At 36.7% G+C, this 23,913-nt stretch overlaps 1 protein-coding gene across 1 annotated transcript in view; it reads left to right on the top strand.

The window, feature by feature from the left end:
- The window catches only part of PRKD3 (protein kinase D3), a 77,029-nt gene that overhangs the window by 26,680 nt on the left and 26,436 nt on the right, over nucleotides 1-23,913 (top strand). Inside the window, exons 3-9 of the mRNA XM_025354905.1 lie at nucleotides 4,922-5,060; nucleotides 7,530-7,661; nucleotides 8,988-9,145; nucleotides 14,017-14,209; nucleotides 17,836-17,913; nucleotides 20,514-20,697; nucleotides 22,467-22,590. Of these exons, the coding sequence (XP_025210690.1) occupies nucleotides 4,922-5,060; nucleotides 7,530-7,661; nucleotides 8,988-9,145; nucleotides 14,017-14,209; nucleotides 17,836-17,913; nucleotides 20,514-20,697; nucleotides 22,467-22,590 (1,008 nt within the window). The remainder of the gene's footprint in view (nucleotides 1-4,921; nucleotides 5,061-7,529; nucleotides 7,662-8,987; nucleotides 9,146-14,016; nucleotides 14,210-17,835; nucleotides 17,914-20,513; nucleotides 20,698-22,466; nucleotides 22,591-23,913) is intronic.

Below are 23,913 nucleotides of genomic sequence, written 5' to 3'. Positions count from 1 at the left end.
TTTTTATTCTTTACCCCTAAAATTAGTAGGGACTGGTAAAAAAAAAAAATAAATCTGTGTAAAAAAAAAAAAAAAAAAAAAAAAAAGATTATATAGTGAGATGGATGATTATTTTAACAAAGGCAGTTTGGCATTAGTTTTATTCCTTACCCCATAATCCATTAGTAGGGACTGGTAAAAGAAAACTATACATCTGTTTAAAAAAAAAAAAAAAAAAAAAAAAAAGAACTTTGTTAATGGAATGATGTCTAAAATATATTGCTAAGTGAAAAAAAAAGCAAGCTGCAGAACAGTGTTTATAGCGTGCTGCCATTTGTGTAAAATGAAGGAAAGGTATATTCATGTTTATTTGATATGTAAAGTATTTTCAGAAGGATTCTGAGAAAACTGGCAATACTGCTGACTACAGGACAGTTAATGAGGCAGCTAGGGCATAGGTGTGCCATCTACTCTTTTTTGCCTTTTGAACTTTGAATAATTGCCTATTCAAAAATAAATAAAATTGTATTTTAAAAGAGTATATATTGTATCTGAAAGTATAAAGTAAATATCCATGAGTCTATATTGATATATATGTAAATGATTGGATGAATAAATAAGTGGGGGAAAATAGATAAATCTCCCATTTAGAAGAATTTCAAATAATTTGTGTAGATACTCCACCTTCAAGGAAAGGAAACAGACAAACGTTTCCACTTCTTAAGTGCTCTGCTCATAGTGACTTACTTCCAAAGAGTATGTATAGAAAAGGTTGGGGGAAAGTAGCTTTGCAGTGGAGAATCCTGATAAACACTGCCTCAACCAACATCAGCGGTGATGTCGTGTTGATAGTAGGTGCCCTTGGCAGAATGTAGTGAGAATGGCACTTTACCTCTGTGGTCTGCCTCCCCAAAACCCATTACCCCAGTAATAATGAGAAGAACATCAGACAAATTCCAGTAGAGAGGCATCCAACAATATACCTGACCAGTACTTCTCAAAACAGCCAAGATTGTCAAAATCCAGCAAAGTCTGAGAAACTAACACAGCCCAAAAGGGTCCTATGGGGACATAACAGTTAAAGGTGATATGGTATGGATGGGATTCTTAAACAGAAAAAGGATATTAGGTAAAAACTAAGGAAATCTGAATAAAGTATGAGCCTTAGTTATTGATAATGTATGGCTATTGGGTTATTAATTATAATAAATATAACATGTAACTAATGTAAAATGTTAATAATAGGGGAAACTGGGTATGGGGTAGTATACAGGAACTCTGTACTATTGTCTACATTTTCTATAAATTTTAAACTTTTTAAAAGTAGATTTTTTAAAGAGTATATATAATATATACATAGAATATTTTAAAAGTAAATTTAAAATTCAGGTGTTCACTGCCTATTCTCCAGGAGCTTAACCATAAACCTGAAATGATAGCCTAAGCATCCTTTGTTTTAAGCTCCACAGGTGGTTCTGAGGTGTGGCCAGAAATAAGACATTGTTTAGAGATCCACTCCTGCTTAAAAACCTATTTTCTGAATTTTTCAAAATCAGGAACAGTAAATCCTTGTATATTCAATTCATTAACAGTTTGGTTTTTGTTTGTTCTGTATAATTCTTCATAATGAATGTGTGCTCATGGTGTATTTCTTTTTAGGTGTATATCTTTAATATACACATGTCTCAAGACTTCTCATGTTTTTATTTCGGACTCTTACATAATTTCTAAATACCCTGCCAAACATACCTATAAATCATAGTCACGAATAGCAGAAATCTTTTTCACAGGCTGGTTATTATAATCTCTCTGTCGTATAGATGAGTATAGTATGAAAACATGTTGAAATGACTTTATTCTTTATCATTACCAACAGCTTTCTAGCCTCTAATATACATGTCTATTTTAAATATTTTGTAATATCTCACTGTAATTTCTTTACATGCTTTTAAGTCTCTTAATACCAACTTCATGTTGATATTATTTTTCATTAGGCCATGTGTTTATTAAGAAGGTTATATTTATTTTTTCCAATCATACATTAATTATTTTAATGTTGTTTTCCTTCTCGGTGTGTTTATTATTTAGGTCTTCAGTTACCGTTATTCAGGACTTCTGGTTTGGTCAAAACAGTATTGATGAGCCATATGATTTATCGAAGATAGTTTCTGGAGAGAAATTCCCTTGTCTTTTTCCATTTACTTGCTATAGTTTCTGGAGAGAAATGTCCTGTCTCTTTCCATTTACTTGCTGTATAATTCAGACTGATATTTTTCTGACTGATAGTGTCACCCTTTCTTCAGCATCTTGGTCTCTGGTCTCTTTCTGTTCCTGTTCCTCTACACAATGCTGTCAGCATTATCTTTTTAAAATACAGATTTAATCATGTTCCTGCCTTGCTCTGAAATCCTATATCTCTTCTCCCTCTTAGGTATTCCTTAGTAATATAAACCACTGGTATTTATGGATCACAGTGCTGAGACTTTTACAGCCATCAAGTAATTTAATTTTGATAAGAACCTTGTAAAGCCAGCCTATAACTCCTATTATCCTCCATTTTATAAACAACTGATTTAGAGAAGTTAAGCAACCTTTCTAAGCACCTTAGAAAAGGTGCTATAGGTGCTATAGTTAGTAGGTGACAAAGTTTGAACATAGTAACAGGTTTCTCTGTTAGTGTGGCGCCAGTGGAGTTCCCTGTGCTTTTCTGCCCTCTTTATACCCAACTTTCCCCCATCTCATTCTTTAGTCTCAAGGCTCCACTTACCTTCTTCCATTTACCTTGTAACTTCTCATTGATGACACTTACACTTTCAACCTGTGGAAACTCTGCTTCTCTTTTTTTGTTCTGCTCAAATATCATACTGAATCCCTCTACTTCACCTTCCCAGTTAACATTTTTTATTCCTCCTTCTTCTATAATTTTTTTATTTTAATTTTGTTATTTGCCTTATACTATATATATTTGTGTTTGTTTCTGTCTTCCTACTAGATTGTAAGTTCCTGGAAGATAAGGACTGTTCTGTCTTTACAAACCGTGGGGCCAGTATCTTGCACTTACCAGACATGCAATAAGTCTGCCTTTCTGAAATCAGTATTATTTATACAAATAGTAGAGTGAGTGAGTTTGTTTGTGACAGAGTCTCATTCTGTCACCCAGACTGGAGTGCAGTTGTGCAATCTTGGCTCACAGCAACCTCCTATCTCCCAGATTCAAGTGATTCTCTTGCCTCAGCCTCCCAAGTAGCTGGGACTACAGACATGCACCACCACACCTGGCTAATTTTTGTATTTTTATTAGAGACAGGGTTTCACCATGTTGTCCAGGCTGGTCTCGAACTCCTGACCTCAGATGATCTGCCTGCCTTGGCCTTCTAAAGTGCCAGGATTACAGGCGTGAGCCACCACATCTGGCCTTAGAGTTTTAATGAGGATGGAATGTGGAGTCCTTTGTCCTTACAAATTGTTGTAACTAAGTTATGAAGATATTTTATTCTCCAACTTAATAATTTGATAAAATTTAGTAAAATTTTAATTTTAAAATTAAAATGAAAATTTATTTTTTTGGTTTTGTATTTTCACTTGTATCTTTTTAATTGAGAATTCTTACACTGTTAGATATATGTTAAAGCATACTATGAGGTTTTACAAATACTGTTGGTGACTCAAAAGGAGAATTAGTATTACAAAAATTCTAAATATTTCTGTACTTTTCCATTATTTACCCTGGGTAAAAAAACTATAAACTTGTAACTTTCTAATTAATCATTGTTTTTAATTTTTTTTTAATTTAACTTTAAAAAATAGATTTGAGAGGCCAGTTGTGGTGGCTCATGCCTCTAATCCCAGCACTTTGGGAGGCTAAGGTGGGGGAATCAAACTTGAGTCTAGAAGTTCAACACCAGCCTGGGCAACACAGGGAGACCCCTGTCTCTACAAAACATAAAAAATTAGCTGGCAGTGGTGGCATGCATCTGTGGTCCCAGCTACTTGGGAGGCTGAGGTGGGAGGATCACTTGAGCCTCGGAGTTTGAGGCTGCAGTGATGAACTGTGATCACATCACTGTACTCATCCTGAGCAACAGAACAAGACCCTGTCTCAAAAAAAAGTTTTGAGAACTCTTCAGAAGTATATACAGGAGTTTTCTAATGAGAAAATTAAGGCCAGAAAATGAGATGAAGCTAGGTTAGTGGTTGCACCTAAAACACATTCCGTAAGATCCAAGACCGATGGTAAAATTGGGCTACAAATTTGACTGTGCTTTTTCCGTTGGGCAAAGTAAACAGGAAAACATGTTAACTTACATGAGCAAATTGTTCATGTTATAAAATCAACCAGATTAAGTTATTTTATGGGTGGGTCTTCACAGAGAAGGGCTACAATATGAAATAGGTAAATGATATCTTCAGCAACATCTCTGTGACAAATGCATTTAGTTTAGTGAGACTGATTCATATCAGACCATTTGATGCAGGCAGATGACATGGTGTCATTTATTAAAGGATATTTTATGAGGAACCCAAATAAGTCAGTGACCATTTATAATTCTGAGATCTACTGAAGAATTTTGAAATATCTAGAGCAGCATGTCTCAAGGCGCTGGAAAGACTGCTTATCTTTCAGGCTAAGAATACAGTAGCAATAGGTTTAAGATTATATTCTCCATCACTAACCGAATATAGAAATCCTGTATTTGTAAGAGACAAGTATTTTAAAATCATCAATGATTATTTATTTGTAAATTTACTTTTCTATTTTTCTTGAACTTTAAAATTAACCAGGATGCTTGAGTATGTGGATCACCATTTAGGTATCAATAGAGTGGTTAGCAAATAGTGTTAGGTTAAAACACTGTGTTTTAAATTATTTGATAAAATTGAAATATTTACTTATAAAAATAGAAAGCTGTGGTTATACTGATATAGGACTATTATCCCTCAGTTTCCAGAGTGTGGATTCTTTGGCATGTATGACAAAATTCTTCTCTTTCGCCATGACATGAACTCAGAAAATATTTTGCAGCTGATTACCTCAGCAGATGAAATACATGAAGGAGACCTAGTAGAAGTGGTTCTTTCAGGTAAGTAAGTGGCTTTTTAAATGTGACTGCCTTTTTCCCCCCAAAGAGCCTAATTTTCTCTACTAAATGCTGCAATTCAATTATATTTGGTCTTTGTACTATTGTTACTTAATTTCTTTCATCTCTAATAATGGTCACCATATGATTTTTCCTTTCAGGAATGTTATATCACCATTAAGAAAGAAAAATAGGCCGGGCACGGTGGCTCACGCCTGTAATCCCAGCACTTTGGGAGGCCGAGGCGGGCAGATCACGAGGTCAGGAGATCGAGACCATCCTGGCTAACACTGTGAAACCCCGTCTCTACTAAAAAATGCAAAAAATTAGCCAGTTGTGGTGGCAGGCGCCTGTAGTCCCAGCTGCTCGGGAGGCTGAGGCAGGAGAATGGCGTGAACCCGGGAGGCGGAGCTTGCAGTGAGCTGAGATGGCGCCACTGCACTCTAGCCTAGGGACAGAGCGAGACTCAAAAAAAAAAGAAAGAAAAGAAAGAAAAATAGCTGGCAACCGTGGCTCACACCTGTAAGCCCAGCACTTTGGGAGGCTGAGGCAGGAGGATTGCTTATCTCAGGAGTTTGAGACCAGCCTGAGCAGCATACCTCATCTCTACTAAAAATTTAAAAAAAAAAAAAAAAAAAAAAAGCCAGGCATGGTCACATGCAACTGTAGTCTTAGCTACTTGGGAGGATAAGGTGGGAGGATTGTCTGATCCTGGGTGATTGAGGCTACAGTGGGCCATGGTCACACCACTGCACTTCCTCCTGGACAACAGAGGAAGGCTTGTCTCTTTAAAAAAAAAAGAAAGAAAAGAAAGGCCAGGCGCGGTGGCTCACGCCTGTAATCCCAGCACTTTCGGAGGCGAGGCAGGCGGATCACGAAGTCAGGAGATCGAGACCATCCTGGCTAACACGGTGAAACCCCCCCTCTACTAAAAATACAAAAAAAAAAATTGGCCAGGCGTGGTGGTGGGCGCCTAGTCCCAGCTACTTGGGAGGCTGAGGCAGGAGAATGGTGTGAACCTGGGAGGCGTAGCTTGCAGCGAGCTGAGATCACGCCACTGCACTCCAGCCTGGGCAACAGAGCAAGATTCTGTCTCAAAAAAAAAAAGGAAAAAATCAGGATAGGAAGATAAACTGAATTACTGGAACGTTACTAAGCTAAGGAAATTATTTGGTCTGAAAGAAATACACTCTTCTCTGAGTCAAATAAATAAAACAGTTACACTGAAATTGTTTTTTCCCTTCCCCCACCCGCATTTCTGTAAAGAGCATAAAAGAAGAAAATTGGGGTTTAGAAAAGAGAATCAGGAAAAAAGAAGTAATGAAGATATGGAAGAGGAAATTACAATGCTGGTTATTTCTGTGGCTTTAAAATAAAAAATGCTCTTTCCCTTTTTGTCCCACTGGGCTTTTTTCCACCTTTCTCTTTTTCTACCTCACCCATTCTTGCCATACATTGTTTTTTAATTCCCACTGTTTGCCATCTCATCCAGCAGCAATGTGGGCAAGATAATAAGGAGTGAAAAGGAAGAAAGAATGCCATAATAATACACATAGTAGGTCTGCAGTACTTTTTGTTTGGCAAGGAGGAGAACTGATGGAAGAAAGGAAGCAAGCTGGCCAGCTATGTGTCAGAACCCTGCTACCAAGTTCCCTTTTCTCAAATTCATCTTTGAGCCTTTTCTTGAGGTCCTCTCTCTCCTTATTAGTCCCCACTCCTCTCATCTTATGTTTCTGATTCTGTCATTCATCTCACTCCCTGCTACACTGACCATTCATCTTCTATACAGCAACCCCAAACCATCTCTGTATTTCCCAATCCTTGCCTTCCTCTTCACTCCTGACGAGTTTCGCTCCCTGTCTCACCTGGAAGTCCTGCTCACATCTCTTCCTTCTCTACTCTGGACCCCATCAGACTACAGTGTATCCACTAATGACTTGCAGGTTGAGGTGAGAGGAGGTTCCTTGGGTCTACTGTCCAGTGTTCACTAAGGGGAGAGGAGTTTCTTTCTCTTATCCACTAGGACTGTGGAGAACAGACCAACAAGTATATCCTGGGATCCTAAGTTAGGATTCAGTATCTTTTTCCACAGAAACATTTCTGTAAATAGAAGTTCCATACTACTTTTTACTTTAGTGTTCTATATCCCACTGTGTAAGTTAAGCAGTTTTTAATTGGCTAAAGTAGACCTAACATCTATTTGTAATCTTGTCATTATGAGAAAATGCTGTTGGAGTTCCAAATAACTAACCTACTACCTGCTTCTGGAGCTCAAATGATTAGCAGCAAATGGACTTCCTAGAGTTTGAAATCAAAATATTAAATGCTGAAAATAATTTACTTTTATGGTCCAGTGAAACTTTCAGAGAAAAAATGATTCTGTGTACTTTGACATAAATGAATATGTGAGCATTCTTAATCTCATCGTAGTTACAAATATAAGGTGTATTTTAATGCTTTTCTTTTTTAAAGCTTTAGCCACAGTAGAAGATTTCCAGATTCGTCCACATACTCTCTATGTACATTCTTACAAAGCTCCTACTTTCTGTGATTACTGTGGTGAGATGCTCTGGGGATTGGTACGTCAGGGACTGAAATGTGAAGGTATGTGTTCTAAAATTTTTGTGGTCATTTGAAATAAGATTCCACATTTGCATTTTTTATTAGTGAAAAGATGATGAGCTGTTGACTAGGGTGGTAACAAGGATTTAGATTGGAGAGATCAGGACTCATTCTGTCTCTGCCACCTACTCCTTCATATTCCTGGGCAAATTACTAAACCTCTTAAGATTAATTTCTCTGTAAAATACGTTCTGCCCTACTGGTTTTGTAAAGAGTAAATGGTTAAATCGGGTAATAGGGTTAAATATTTAGTACAGTGTAATGGCTCCATAAATATTCATGTTGTTTTTTGTTTTAAAAAAGTTTTCTTGGCCAGGCACGGTGGCTCACGCCTGTAATCCTAGCACTTTGGGATGCCGAGGCGGGTGGATCACTTGAAGTCAGAAGTTTGAGACCAGCCTGGCCAACATGGCGAAACCCTGTCTTTACTAAAAATACAAAAAATTAGCCGGGCGTGGTGGCCAACGTCTGTAATCCCAGCTACTCGGGAGCTGGGGCAGGAGAATCGCTTGAGCCTGGGAGGCAGAGGTTGCAGTGAGCCGAGATTGCACCATTGCACTCCAGCCTGGGTGAAAGAAAAAAAAAAGTTGTCTCCTACATTCAGCTAAATTGTCAAATTTGTTCTGAATTAGAATTGCTAGGAGTAGGACACAGGTGCACATTTCTGATGAAGAAACAGTCTTCTAAGGTGGAGGGTCAATAAACTTTTTCTGTAGAGGGACAGGAAGTAAATGTTTTAGACTTTGTTGGCCATATGGTCTCTGTCATGATTTAACTTTGCTATTACATTGTAAAACCAGTCATAGACGATATGTAAACAAATAGATATGGCTGTGTTCCAATAAAACTTTATTTAGGAACATCAAAATTTGAGTTTCATAAAATTTTCATGTCACAGGAGGAATTTGGTACAGAGGCCATAGTTTGCTAACCAGTGCTTTAAGCCAGTGGTTCTCAAACCGTATTGTGCATCCTAAAACACACTTTAGTGGGTCTCATCCCCGTAGTTTCTAACTCAGTAGATCTGGGGTGGAGCCTTGTAATTTACATTTCTAACAAATTTCCAGGTGGTCGCCTTAGGGACCACACTTCAAGAACCACTGCTGTAGCTGACTTATCCTTTTTACACATTTCCTTTTCTTCTTGAATTCATTAGCTTCCACTTAGCCTGCCATCAGGGTTCTTAATTAGGGTAGGTATGGCTAACAGAAAATATGTTAAATAAAAGAAGCAGTGGTTTTTGTGTATCACACTTAAATAGTAAAGTTTTTTTTTAATCTTATATTTTACCTTGTAAAATATGTTTAGGCTGTGGATTAAATTACCATAAACGATGTGCCTTCAAGATTCCAAATAACTGTAGTGGAGTAAGAAAGAGACGTCTGTCAAATGTATCTTTACCGGGACCCGGCCTCTCAGTTCCAAGACCCCTACAGCCTGAATATGTAGCCCTTCCCAGTGAAGAGGTACGTATTCTAAGGTAATAGACGTTTTGCTAGTTATTCTCTATGTTTCTACAGGGTGTATGACATCATTCTGGAACATAATTTGTACGCTAAAGAATGGTAATATTGCTGCACTTAAGAAACATAAAATGTAGTAATGGAGATAGGACTTACAAGTAGTAATGAATTCCTTTTTGTACACTTTGGGATGTTATTATGACTTGTACCACTGCTTTAACCTTCCAGCCAGTATCCTGGCTCCTGGTCTCCATACTTCATCTTTTTTTTTTTATTATTTATTTTTTATTTTTTTGTTTTTTTGAGATGGAGTCTTGCTCTGTTGCCCAGGCTGGAGTGCAGTGGCACGGTCTCTGCTCACTGCAGCCTCCACCTCATGGGTTCAAGCGATTCTTCTACCTCAGCCTCCCGAGTAGCTGGGATTACAGATGCGTGCCACCACACCCAGCTAATTTTTTATTTTTAGTAGAGACAGGGTTTCACTGTGTTGGCCAGGCTGGTCTTGAACTCCTGACCTTGTGATCGGCCCGCCTCAGCCTCCCAAAGTTCTGGGATTACAGGCATGAGCCACTACTATCTGCAGATCTGTATACAGATGAGATAGTTGAGACAGAGCAGTTAACTGACTTGTGTGAAGTCAGAGAGCAAATTAGTAAGATAGTGGAATTAAACCCAGATCTCATTATTAATAAGTCAGTGATTTTTTTCCTAATACAGTATACCTCTCAAGGGCAAAGGCAGTAGATCCAGGAAAAAAGAAATAACTCCCTTGTACATTTGATAGTATTTGAAATGACTTCTATCCATAGGTTGTAATCTTATTATTTAGTTGTTTCTATAACTTCTCTGATCTTCTGTAAATTAATGGCAAAATCAAGGCCTTGTCTTGGTACTGTGGTCATTATATTTTGCTAAGTTGAGACACCAGAGTAAAAGCTTTTGAAATCCTTTCACAAAAATTCCATCTTCTCCTATTATTTACCCCTAGTGTGAGATTTTTAAAGGATAAAAAGCGTGCTGTGGCACAACGAACTGAAAATGAGGGGTTGGTATAAACCTGCAGAAGAGCCTGAAAAAGATTAGTAGGAAAAAGTTAGTGCATCTTATACACTGAACTGCACAGAGGACTTACCTAGGAATGAGGACAGTAGAATAGAGGTATGTTAAGAGCCCCACAAATGATGCTGGTATGCCACCTATGCCCCGTTGAGTATTACTAGATTAGGAAATAGCAGAAGGACAGAGCAAGTGGATAAGGTATTACATTTTTCATTAGTTTATATTTTATCTTGAACATGAAAACTCCTTAGGGAAGTATAAGAAGTGCAGTTACATGTCTGAATTGGTTAGATTGTTCAGAGTATTTTTAAACAAATAGAACTTATAGCATGGAAGGGCTTTCAAGGTTTACTTTAGTCGGTTCAAGCATAGTCTCAAAAAAAAGAAGGCAGAGTAAGAGAAGAGTCTGTGGGGGAAAATTAGAAGAAAGGATGAGTGGAGTGGGAAGGAATGGAGGAGATACCAATTAGGAAGAAAGAACCCCTGAAGCTCAACCAAGGTTAGAGAAGAACTAACTCAGAGTGGCTGCCCATTAAGAGCCTCATAAGGTATCATGTGCCAGGCTTTATGCTAGGTACTTTCCTTTTGTCATATAACCCTCATCACAGTCCTAAGAGGTATAGGGGCTATCCTGATTTTATAGTTAGGAGAAATGGGTAAGAAACGGGTTTCTAAGGAGTCAAGATATTAAACTTCACTAAATAGTAAGATAAGCTTGAAAATGGGCAAGTTAGGAGTAGAAACTTTTTATCTTTTTATTTTTATTTTATTTTTTTTTTGAGGTGGAAAAAGAAATGTGCTAAAGGAAATACTTGTCTGTTTCACTCTGTCACCCAGGCTGTAGTGCAGTGGTGTCATCTCGGCTCACTGCAGCCTCCAACTCCCAGGTTCAAGCAATTCTCCTGCCTCAGCCTCTTGAATTCCTGGGATTCCAGGTGCCTGCCACCATGCCCGATTAATTTTCGTATTGTTAGTAGAGAGGGGATTTCACCATGTTGGACCAGGCTGACCTCGAACTCCTCAGGTGTTCTGCCTGCCATGGCCTCCCAAAGTGCTAGGATTACAGGCATGAGCCACTGCGCCTGGCCAGGAGTAGAAACTTTTGAATCTGACTCTAAGGTTGTTTTTGTTTATGTGTAAGAAGTCAGTTTCTGTTATGTCTGTTATAATGTCAGTCTAAAGCAGAGGTGTCCAGTCTTTTGGCTTCCCTGGGCTACACTGGAAGAAGAATTGTCTTGGGCCACACATATACGAACACTAATGATAGCTGATGCACTAAAATTTAAAAAAAAAAAAAAATCTCATAACGTTTTAAGAAAGTTTACAAATTTGTCTTGGGCTTCGTTCAGAGCTGTCTTGGGCTGCCTGTGGCTGCAGGTTGAATAGGTTTAGTCTAAAGGGAATCCAGTAAAGAGATGGAAGAATAGAAGAAGATTGTTCATTGAATTTGGTTAAAATGGGACCACTGAGATTCAAGAAACCAGAATTGAATGCTGCCTGTTTGAAGGTAAAACAGACAGTATTCCCTTGAGCACATTTGGGAGAATTCCTTAGGGGTTAGGGAGGATAGAATCAATCTAGAAAGAAAATGTTGAATCTGAGTGTGTGTAAAACTGGAGAATTGCCGGGCGCGGTGGCACACGCCTGTAATCCCAGCACTTTCGGGGGCGGGAGGATCACCTGAAGTCGGGAGTTCAAGACCAGCCTGGCCAACATGGTGAAACCCCATCTCTACTAAAAATACAAAATTAGCTGGGCGTGGTGGCATGCTCCTGTAATCCCAGCTACTTGGGAGGCTGAGGCAGGAGAATCGCTTGAACCCAGGAGGCAGAGGTTGCAGTGAGCCAAGATTGTGCCATTGCGCTCCAGCCTGGGCAAAAATAGTGAAAATCCATCTCAAAAAAAAAAAAAAAAGATAAAAATGGAGAATTTCACTAATACACCAAAGCTGATTAAATATACATAATTGAGGAATTACCCATTTTAAAAATGTGTTTTTATTCCTTTTATTTTATATATAATTGAGAGTTGACCATATTGTTACAACGTTTTTGTGAGCAATTACTTTGGCAAATGTTAACTTAAGCTGTGGAAATAATCAGATTACTTTTAGAAAATTACTGGTTGTACATTAATAAGAAATAATAGTTGAAGCTAAGCACTAATTTGTATATAGGGGACATTAAAACAAGAAAGAACTTCCACTCAGTTCTAGTTACTGATTTCCGTGGTCTCATTTTAACCAAATTTTCTACGTAACTATACCAACATCCTCCTCCATCCAAATTCTAATTAAGTCTGCCATACCTTTCTTGCCATCCTCACCCAATAGTGTGGCAATGCACTGTTACTGATGGGATTGCATTATGCAGAGATAAATTAAAATAGGAAAAAGGGGCCGGGTGCAGTGGCTCATGCCTGTAATCCCAGCACTTTGGGAGGCCGAGGCGAGCGCATCACCTGAGGTCAGGAGTTCGAGACCAGCCTGGCCAACATGGTGAAACCCGTCTCTACTAAAAATACAGAATTAGCCAGGTGTGGTGGCACATGCCTGTAATCCCAGCTACTTGGGAGGCTGAGACAGGAGAATCGCTTGAACCCAAGAGGTGGAGGTTGCAGTAAGCCGAGATCATGCCATTGCACTCCAGCCTGGGCATCAAGAGCGAAACTCCATCTCAAAAAGAAAAACAAAATAGTTCCTATACTATCAGTCTGAGGCATTTTATAGTGCTCTTCTCCAACCAGTTGTTTTGTCCTTTTCCTTTTCGTCCCCCCTTTTTTTTTATTTTTTCTCCTCTCCTTACTTCTCCCTTGCACTTCCCTGTCTCTTGGTTTTTTCTGACTTCTTTTCCTTCCCTTGGTTGAACATGTTAATGTAGAATTGCCCAACTTCTCTGACTTACAAACATTACCAGTTATAGAAGGCATCTGAAAGATCTCAGGACCTCAGTTCTGGCAGTGAGGATGCAAGCAGGTACAGCAAAATCTGTTAATATAGCTAGATGGTAGTTGAGTATTAGGATTTTGTGCTTGAGAATTTGGATTATGTTTTATTCAATTTTGTGTCCCTAGTATATAATAGGGCCTAGCATATAATAATCAGTGAATGTGTGTTGAATGAATGGAATGAGCCACATTGAACTGGGTGATGTATAATTTAGTTTGATTATTCCCTTCATATAGAAAGGGTCATAGTTACCAAAATCTACTTACCCCTCAGATTACAAAAATTTTTAATTCATGCCTTCTTTAATTTTGCTTTTTGTTCATCTGGTAGAAAAACCCAAACAATTGGAAAATAAAGGAACTTCTTAAAGCTGAGTTACTGAAACTATTGTTTTAATTAGTTTTGTATCTGCCATTGTTTATCATTATTAATTAAACTTAAAATGTATGCACATATTTTAGTATTAAGATAAATTTGAAAATCTAAAATGTGCTTCAAAATATATTCAGATGTCATTCAGTAATGCAAAATGAGCAACAATAATACTTTCTGAATTTATTTGTTTTAAAGTTTGTGGGTTTTATTGTAAAGTGCTGAAATGTGTCTGGCAAATAATAATCAGCGAATATGTACCTGAGAATTAACGTATCTTAGATTTTTTTTAAGCATAAATATTAGCAAAAAGAATCTGCGTTTTTCTCATTCAAAGATTGGTAAATTAAACATTGCAAAGGAAACTGCTGAGAACAACATTTTTAGAGTTTTTTGGCTTTAGTGTTTGAAATAAATGATTCTTGTGGTTAAGCTCTGCTCCCACTACTTTGTTTTTAATACTGACTTACACTTATGAAAATTACTTATGTTATAGTCACATGTCCACCAGGAACCAAGTAAGAGAATTCCTTCTTGGAGTGGTCGCCCAATCTGGATGGAAAAGATGGTAATGTGCAGAGTGAAAGTTCCACACACATTTGCTGTTCACTCTTATACCCGTCCCACGATATGTCAGTACTGCAAGCGGTTATTGAAAGGCCTGTTTCGCCAAGGAATGCAGTGTAAAGGTAGGATTCGGTGTTTTCCATAAGTAAAATTTATGTCTGTTTTTGTTATTAAATATAGGTTTAAAATATTTATATTTCAGAAGCATTAGCCAAAGAAATTATTGTCATAATTGTTAACTTATATAAAGGAAAGAGAAATGTGAACAAAATAGAAATGTGTGTGTAAACTACTACTACTACTACTATCTGCAGTGTGTATTATTATGTGCCAGGCACTATAGTAAAACAGTAAACAAAACTTTACATACTCAGTCTTCAAAGCAATTATATGTGAATTATGCTTTTGTTAGTATTCCAGTAGTAATAGATGTTACTAATAGGAGTTACTATTACTATTAACTATTAATAGTAATAGGAGTAGTAGTAATAGTAGTAAAAATAGGAGTCATTTTTCATTTTATAGACATAGATTAGGTAACTTGCTTAAGATCATGTAGCTAGTAAACAGAAAAACTAGAATGTGGACCTCTGAGAATGGCTTCTTCACCTGTATGCTTATCACTTGCCAATATAGAATAGCTAGTAGGCAGCAAAGCTGATCCTTGAGGTTTTATGTCTTTTTGATTCCAGAGCCCGACAATAAACAAAATAAAAATAACGCTTTCCTCTTTTCATTAAATATTTATTATACACACACAAGCATACTGCAAGAGTTTTGTGGTTTTTTGTTTTTAAGTATGTAGTTAGGAGAATTGTACAAAAACTGTCATTCCCGAGAATAATCACACTGAAATAGGTAGGACGTAATAGAAGCTACTGAAATTATGATAGGGACCACCCTTATTTGGATACTAACCCAGCACACTATTATAGTATTCTCGAAACATCTCTTAATGAAACAGGTTTTTAATAGCATACTGGAATAATTATTTGCTTATAATTATATAATGCTTTTATGCTTTTTAAAGATGATTTTATCTTTTTATCTCATATCTTCTCAGCAATGCTGTACAGTAGAAACTATGTTTTCACAGTAGAGTGAAAACTAAAATAGAATGTAAATGTCTTAGATTATTAGACTGAGCCAGGATAGGATGTAAGTAGTCTAAGTATAATCTTGTATACTTTTTTCATGTAATTAGCAGTTCTTGGTATTGTACTTTTTATATAGTAGAAGTATTTGTGGAATTGAATTATCAAGTGATCTAAATAAAACATTAGGGTTGAGGGTTTTGTAACAAGAAATTCTTGCTTACAAGACAGAGTAAGATAATTGTATATAAACTTAAGCATATAAGAAAATAAAGCTTTCCTTGACAGTGTATGACAGCACACGAGAACATCAAATGGGGAATAGGTTATACATTTGTTGTCAGGTATTTTATAACTATTAGGCATTATAACATGATGAAATTTTATTTCAACGACTTGCTTTGACTATGAATTACTACATAAATTAATACTTTAAAATATCAACATAAAAATGTATTGGCAAGCAGCCACTGAAAAATGTTTTAGGAAAGAACATTAGTAACAGATGTACAAATTCTAGCCAACAAATAATCTTAATGAAGGTAGTTAATATTGCTGTTCTGCTTAGCAGAACAGAAACATTCTTAAACCATATGCAGAAAAGTAGGGTTCTAGACGAAGAATCTTCTATGCTTATATTGGTTCAGAAAATGGTAGGTTTTATTTCAGTATAGTTAAGCTACTTCATTTATTAATAAAATAATTATAATTCAGTGATTTCCCTATTTTAATAGTATGAATTAAGATACTTAAAACATAAAAGTATTTTCATTTGTCAGTCTACGAAAGAAAAATGATTTCATTAAGATAAAACCATTATACTGGATCATTTGAGAAAATGCACAATTCCAAGAATTCATTCATCTGTTTGTCTTTATTTTCTACTTTGATGTATAAAAACTTCAAGGTAGCAGGCCGGGCGCGGTGGCTCAAGCCTGTAATCCCAGCACTTTGGGAGGCCGAGACGGGTGGATCACGAGGTCAGGAGATCGAGACCATCCTGGCTAACATGGTGAAACCCCGTCTCTACTAAAAATACAAAAAACTAGCCGGGCGTGGTGGCGGGCGCCTGTAGTCCCAGCTACTCGGAGGCTGAGGCAGGAGAATGGCGTGAACCTGGGAGGCGGAGCTTGCAGTGAGCCGAGATCGCGCCACTGCACTCCAGCCTGGGTGACACAGCGCGAGACTCCGTCTCAAAAAAAAAAAAAAAAAAAACTTCAAGGTAGCTTAAAAGCATATGTAAAATATAAAAGAGCATAAGCAAATTAATAAAAACATGGGTAAGGACATAGAACTAAAACTGCCTTCCTGTCATTCAAACCTACGTACTTGCTGCAGGTAGCCCACAAATTCGGCTCTGAATTTTTTTTTTTTTTTTTGAGATGGAGTCTTGCTCTGTTGTCCAGGCTGGAGTGCAGTGGTGCTGCCACACCCAGCTTATTTTTGTATTTTTTTGTAGACACAGAGTTTTGAGATGTTGACCAGGCTGGTGTCAAACTCCTGGCTTCAAGTGATCCACCTGCCTCAGCCTCCCAAAGTGCTGGAATTACAGGTGTAAGCCATTGCGCCTGGCCTGAGTTTTCAGAGGGAAAATGGAAACCTTGTTGTTTTCACAATTTGCAAAGTTCATGAGATAAAACACAAATCTGTTGTTTGAGATAGTGTAAGGTAATATCACATGAATTTTCCCGAGGGCCTGTCTTAACAAGGATAGTGTTTTAAATAATGTAAATGTTGTTATCTAACAAATTATACATTTCATGGGGTTTATGTCATATAATGATCTTTAGCCTGTGCTGTTGGCATGATACCCAGGATTTTCTTGACTCCCAAGGGTTACAAAAACATTCTAAGTCAGATATTAAAGTTATTTTCACCCAGTTATTACTCATAGATGCATTTCAAAGGTGTTATTAGACATAGTTAGACCAGTGGGTCTCAACTTTAGTATAACTTACAGAGCTCAGCCCTACCCTCCCACCCCGTAAGAGTTGCTGATGTAGTAGGTCTGGGGTAGGGTGCAAGAATTTGCATTTCTAACAAGTTTCCTAATGAAGCTGATCTGGAACCACAGTTTGAAAACAACTGTTATACAGTAATTTTGGACAGATTGTACCTAACACTGATCTGCAATGCTGTCAACTCTGAGGTTTGTTTTAGGCTGAAGAGAATCATTATGTACAAGTGGGAGGCCTTGTGCTGGAGAAACTCAGTCCTTCCTCACAGGGTTGTATGTGAAAGTCCTTATTGGTTCCTCATAAATGTTTGTTGGATCTCAGTCTCTTTCCTGCATATACATTAGGTCCTGATACTTAGGAATTGAAAGTATGTATCTGACATAAGTTGGATGGGAATTTAATCAGCTTTAGAAACTCTCATGGGAGGTGTGGAAAGATGAATATGAGATAAGAGAAGGAAATATGGAGCTGCCAATACATTTCAGCAGTGTTGTACACATGGTATTAGCCTTATTATACAAATGAAGAAAATGATGGGGGGTTGCAGAGGGTGCTAAAGTGACTTGTAGGTGGTTATTATTTTAATATCATCATTACTAATAATATTCTGTTCATGAGTGATTTAAAGAAAGTCTAACCATATCTGATACTGCTTGACTTTTACATAAATTAATACGCTGAATATTTTCATTTTAGATTGCAAATTCAACTGCCATAAACGCTGTGCATCAAAAGTACCAAGAGACTGCCTTGGAGAGGTTACTTTCAATGGAGGTAAAATTCTTTTTCTTAATTTCTGTGAAAGATCAGAAAAGGCCATGATTCTTTGGTGTATTATCTTTGGATAAGGTTCTGTTTTCCTAATTTGTTTCTTAAAGATTTTCTTCTGATTGAATAATCAAGCAAAATACAGAGACCACTGACAGTATACATTTGTTAGTAATCATGCCTTCCCGTCTTTCCTCTGGCCACCTGTTACTTTGTAGTCTAATATAGCCAGTGGTACTGCATATCGTCTTTCATTTTTAGACATAAAAGAACTTGTTTTAAAACCCTGCTCTTGTCTCTATTCTTTCATAGTTCTAATATGTACTAACTGCTTGCTATACCAGGCACTGTTCTAAACTCTTTAAATATATTGACATTTCAACCTAACAACAACCCTTTGAGGTAGGTACTAAGAGATGTATAAACTGAGGCACAAATACATGAAGTAACTTGCCCCAGAAATACAGGCAATAGGTGGCAGAGCTGGAAGTTAACCAGACCCACATGGTCTGGTTCCTTAGTCCCTAGTGATTTGAACACACTATACTGCCTCACTGTCCCTTTCTCTGTCAAATAATCATTATGCATTTTCCCTTTGGGGCCTTTTTTTTTTCTTTTCAAGATAATACTAAGCAAGGCAGGTACCTTTTTTTGGAAGGAAGCAGTAAGGACTCTAACCCTTCAGCATAATTTTCCTTTAACAATTTACATGACTGGTAAAAATTTCATGTAAGTAGTTCTGTAAAAGGAAAAGCATAAAAGGAATGAAAATTCTCTTTGGCAGAGTTTAATTAACATTTTCTCTTGTGGCATGTTTTCTATGGTTGTTGGTTGTCTTAGTCTGTTTGTGCTACTGTAACAAAATACCATAGGCTGTGTAGCATATAAACAACAGAAGTTTATTTTTCATAGTTCTGGAGACTAGGAAGTCCAGGGCACTGGCAGATTCTGTGTCTGGTGAGGGGGGTTCCATTTCCTGGTCGATGGCACCTTGTAGTTGCATTCTCACATGGTGGAATGGGAGAAGGAGCTCCTGTGGGCATATTTTATAAGGGTACCCATCCCAAAGACTCCACCTTCCAAAGATCCACCACCAACTAATACCCTTGCCTTGGCAGTTAAGATTTTTAAGGGGAACAAACATTCAGACCATAGCACTGATAACACCTTGACAGAGCATGATTGGTTTTCTCTTTCGGTTAATCTGAATTAGTATAGTTTGTCTATGACTAAAGACTTTAAAAAATTTATACTTCATTTATTTGTGTTTTCGTGCTTTTCTGCCTTTTAACAAATGGATACGAAATACAGTTTTATCTTAATGTGCATTTGATTACTAGTGAGATGCTCAAACTCACTAGTAATCAAAGAAATGTACCATTTTACATTAGCAGTGTGTGAGGATTCTGATTTCTCTACATCCCTACCACCACTTATTGTTTATCTTTTTGATTACAACCATCCTAGGTAGTGCGAAGTGGTATCTCATTGTAGTTTTCATTTACACTTCCATGATGGCTAATAATATTGAGCATCTTCATGTGTTCATTTGCCATTTTTATATATTATTTGAAAAACACACCTATTCAGATCCTTTGCCCATTTAAGTTATTTATCTGTTTATTTTTCATTGAGTTGTACGAATTTTTAAATACCCTGGATACTAGTCCCTTATCTGGTATATGATTTGCATATATTTTCTCCCGTTCTATGGGCTTTCCTTTCACTTTGTAAGGTATTGTTTGTAGCACAGAAGTTTTGTATTTTCATGAAATCCAATTTATTTATGTTGTTACTTATCGTTTTGGTGTATTAAGAAAGCTTTGCCTAACCAAGGTCACAAAGATCTACTCTCATGCTTTCTCCTATGAGTTTTATAGTTTCAGCTCTTACATTTTATGTGGTCCACTTTGAGTTAATTTTTATATATGATTTACATCTTCATTCTTTTGCACGTAGATATACAGTTATCCTAGCACCATTTACGTAAAAGACTATTTCTTGCCCATTGAATTTTCTTGACACTCTTGTCAAAAATCAGTTGACCATAATGGTGGTGGCTTATCTTCATTTATAGTATTTTTTGTCATGTGGAAATTTAAAATTCTAATGTAATCAAATTAATTAACTTTGTGCCTTATGGTTTGTGTATTTTGTATCTTCTTTAAGAAATACTTTATCTTGGGCTGGGCGCAGTGGCTCATGCCTGTAATCCTAGCACTTTGGGAGGCCGAAGTGGGTGGATCCCCTGAGGTCAGGAGTTCGAGACCAGCCTGGCCAACATGGCGAAACCCCATCTCTACTAAAGATACAAAAATTAGCTGGGCATGGTGGTGGGCGCCTGTAATCCCAGCTATACTCGGGAGGCTAAGGCTGGAGAATAGCTTGAACCCGGAAGGTGGAGGTTGCAGTGAGCCGAGATCACACCATTGCACTCCAGCCTGGGCGACAAGAGTGAAACTCTATCTCAAAAAAAAAAAAAAAAAAAGAGAAATACTTAACTCATAAAGATATTTTCTTACATTTTAAGACTCAAGACTTTTTTTACATTTAATAGACTTCCTCTATTAATACAAAAATCTGAAATTCATTTAAAATTTTACCAGAACCTTCCAGTCTGGGAACAGATACAGATATACCAATGGACATTGACAATAATGACATAAATAGTGATAGTAGTCGGGGCTTGGATGACACAGAAGAGTCATCTCCCCCAGAAGATAAGATGTTCTTCTTGGATCCATCTGATCTCGATGTAGAAAGAGATGAAGAAGCCATTAAAACAATCAGGTAACGTATATACATATTACAAGCTACTTCCAGATGCAAGGTCAGTTCAGGATCTCATTAAGAAAAAGCCATGTCTCTTTAAGTGGGACCTTAAAAGTAACTTAAAATCTAAATAAATTGTGGCTAATTCTTTTACATGCAATGTAGTATTTCTGAAATAAATTATATCACCCTTGCTATCCACTCAAGATGGGGAGGTATGAGAATCCTTGTTTTTGTTTTTCTGTTTTGTTTTGTTTTAAAGAAAAATGCCTTATGTATGTTCTAGATATAAAACCTAGTTGTAGAACAGTCACTGCAAGGTGTCAGTATTGAACTTTCAGTTAAAGCAACCTGTTTTTCACATAGGCAGCTTTAAGTGGTAGCAGAAACGGCAATGAAGAATATACTCATGAAAATGTTGCACAAAGATAATGGTGATGAAGTTGAGGGCAGTTTTCATATTGCCACAGTTAATCTGACTGTTAGCATTTTGTAAAAATACTATTAGACTGTAAAACCATTCTAAATATGCCACTGTGCTCACAGAAATTCAGTTTTTGTAGCCTAAAGGATATACTACCTTGTAGCAAAATGTCCCCATTTTGGCAGGTTTTGTTTTTCATTGGAAACGAAGAGTTACTTAAAATGAGTCATTTATTACAATCTCAGATGGCTGCGTTGTCATTTATTCAGTTTGGCTTATCATTAAAGAACAGTTATTAGTATCATTAGCATTATTAACGAAAATTTTGTTTACCCATTTTGGAGACTATTCCAGAACCTAGCTAGTTGGGGTTTTTTGTTTTTGTGTTTTTTTTTTTTTTTTTTTTTGAGACAGAGTCTCGCCCTGTCGCCAGGCTGGAGTGCAGTGGCGCGATCTCCGATCACAACAACCTCTGCCTCCAGGGTTCAAGCGATTCTCCTGCCTCAGCCTTCCAAGTAGCTGGGACTACAGGCGTACATCACCACACCCGGCTAATTTTTGTATTTTTAGCAGAGATGGGATTTCACCATGTTGGCCAGGATGGTCTCGATCTCTTGACCTTGTGATCTGTCCGCCTTGGTTTCCCAAAGTGGTGGGATTACAGGTGTGAGCCACGGCGCCTGGTGAACCTAGCTAGTTTCTTAATCATGAATACTTCATAGTTTAAAAAAGAAAGTATTTAACTGTTTGAGGCCCACATTTCAAAACAGTGTATTTTGTACATACATCCCAAATTTTAGTTATTGAGCCATGTTTCAGTGCTGCCTGATTTGACTCATTACATTTTCTTAATTAGTATCTGTAAATCATTTTCCTTTAAATAACTTCTAGTAGAAGTACATTTTGCTAACAACATGATTAAATGGATTTGACATTTGAGCCATGTGAATTCGAGTTATATATTTGCATTTTGCCTTGTTATGGATTTGTTAGTCCATCATGCTGCCTAACGCAGGAAAACTCTTCAACAGAAGCCCAAATGAGATCCTCTCCCGGGCTCCAAATATTTCAGTTTCGGAGGGTGCTTTCTGCTCTGCTCATTGTTTTTTTTTTTTTTATTTTTATTTTTTGTGATCCTCCAGAAAACATTCATGACAAGTAAATAGGATTTAAAATATTAGTTTAAAATAGAATCAATTATGTATCATCATAACAGGATTAATTTTTCTTAAGCCATTGTTTATTTTACTAAGATATTTTGAAAATTTTTAGCTTAATTATCTTTCAGAAGGCTTCATGTTCCTACAGTATTTATGACTTTTTAAAAATCTACACAAACTTATAAATTTTAAATATTTTTTAGTCCATCCACAAGCAATAATATTCCGCTAATGAGGGTTGTACAGTCCATCAAGCACACAAAGAGGAAGAGCAGCACAATGGTGAAGGAAGGGTGGATGGTCCATTACACCAGCAGGGATAACCTGGTCAGTAATCAAAAACGTTTAATATGTTAGTAAGACTTTGTTATGAGTTTCATTTTGTGCATTTTTTAAATCAAAATGATGATGAGATGTATATTAAGACATTATATACACTGCCGCAATTTGTAAAAGATGCACTGGAATTATAGTTAAATTTGTAAGGAATTTTTAACAGGCAGAATATTTAATGTATTGTCTTTACAAACAGTCAATATTCAAAAAAAAAATTGACAAGCAGTCAGTATTCAAAAAGGATCTGGGATTGTTCCACAATAAAAAATAATTAACTTGAAACACAATGGAGTCACAAAATAGAGATAGAAGGAACTAAGACTTCATCTAAAAAGTCAACTTATTACCAGAGATAGGAAGGAAGCACGTTTGGTTTTATGTAGACTTTAACTTGGTGTAAATATGCAAGTTGTTTTTTAGATCCAGCAAAGACAAAGAATGATGACATTCTAGTAGACAATAGATTTGAAGAACCAGCGTAGTATAATAGCTAAGAACATAGACTTTGGAGCTAGACTGCCTAAGTCTCTGTAACTTACTATAAAACTGTATGAACTTGGGAAAGTTACTTAGTTTCTTTATGCTTTCATTTCCTTGTGTAAAACTGGCATCATAATGGTAACCACCTAATAAATCCAAATCAGTTAATATATGAGAAGATCTTGGAACAGTGTCTGGCATACAGGAAGCACCCAATAAATGTTAGTAGCTAGTATTTTATTTTTAAAGTTTGCTGAGTAGATTATTGAAACAAGCTTTCTAATAAACCTTTTAAGAATAAAATGAAGTACCCAATACATTTAGCTGGTGTAAAGTTTTGTGTGATGACAACAGTATAGACTGCAGTGTGTGTTTTATTTATAGTTTATATCCTTGCGAATGTAACTTGAAGTGGTGTGCCTACATTTGCAAATTTAATGGTATATCAAAGGTGCTATTAATCAAATTAACGGGGAAAGATAGTTAATTCAGTAAATGGTGTTGGGACAACCATGTATCATTTTGAAAAAGATAAAGTTATATATATATATCTCTCTCTCTCATACTTTATACATAAATCTAAATGTATCAGAGATTTGAATGTAAAGAAATTTAACAGAAGAAACTTTGGGAGAATTATTTTACAAACTCAATAATAAAGAATAAAAGATCAATAAATTCAATCTCATTAAAAAATCATATGTGGCAAAATCCAAAAGCAAAGACAAATGAGAAACTGGAAAAAGTATTTTCAGTTCATTCTAAACAAGGGTTAATTCCATAAGATGTGAAGAATGCCACAAATTGATAAGAAAAAGACCACAACACAATAGG

Source organism: Theropithecus gelada, chromosome 13 (genome assembly GCF_003255815.1).
Source record: "Theropithecus gelada isolate Dixy chromosome 13, Tgel_1.0, whole genome shotgun sequence".
Lineage (NCBI taxonomy): Eukaryota > Metazoa > Chordata > Mammalia > Primates > Cercopithecidae > Theropithecus > Theropithecus gelada.
This window is presented reverse-complemented; position numbering and strand designations above follow the sequence as displayed.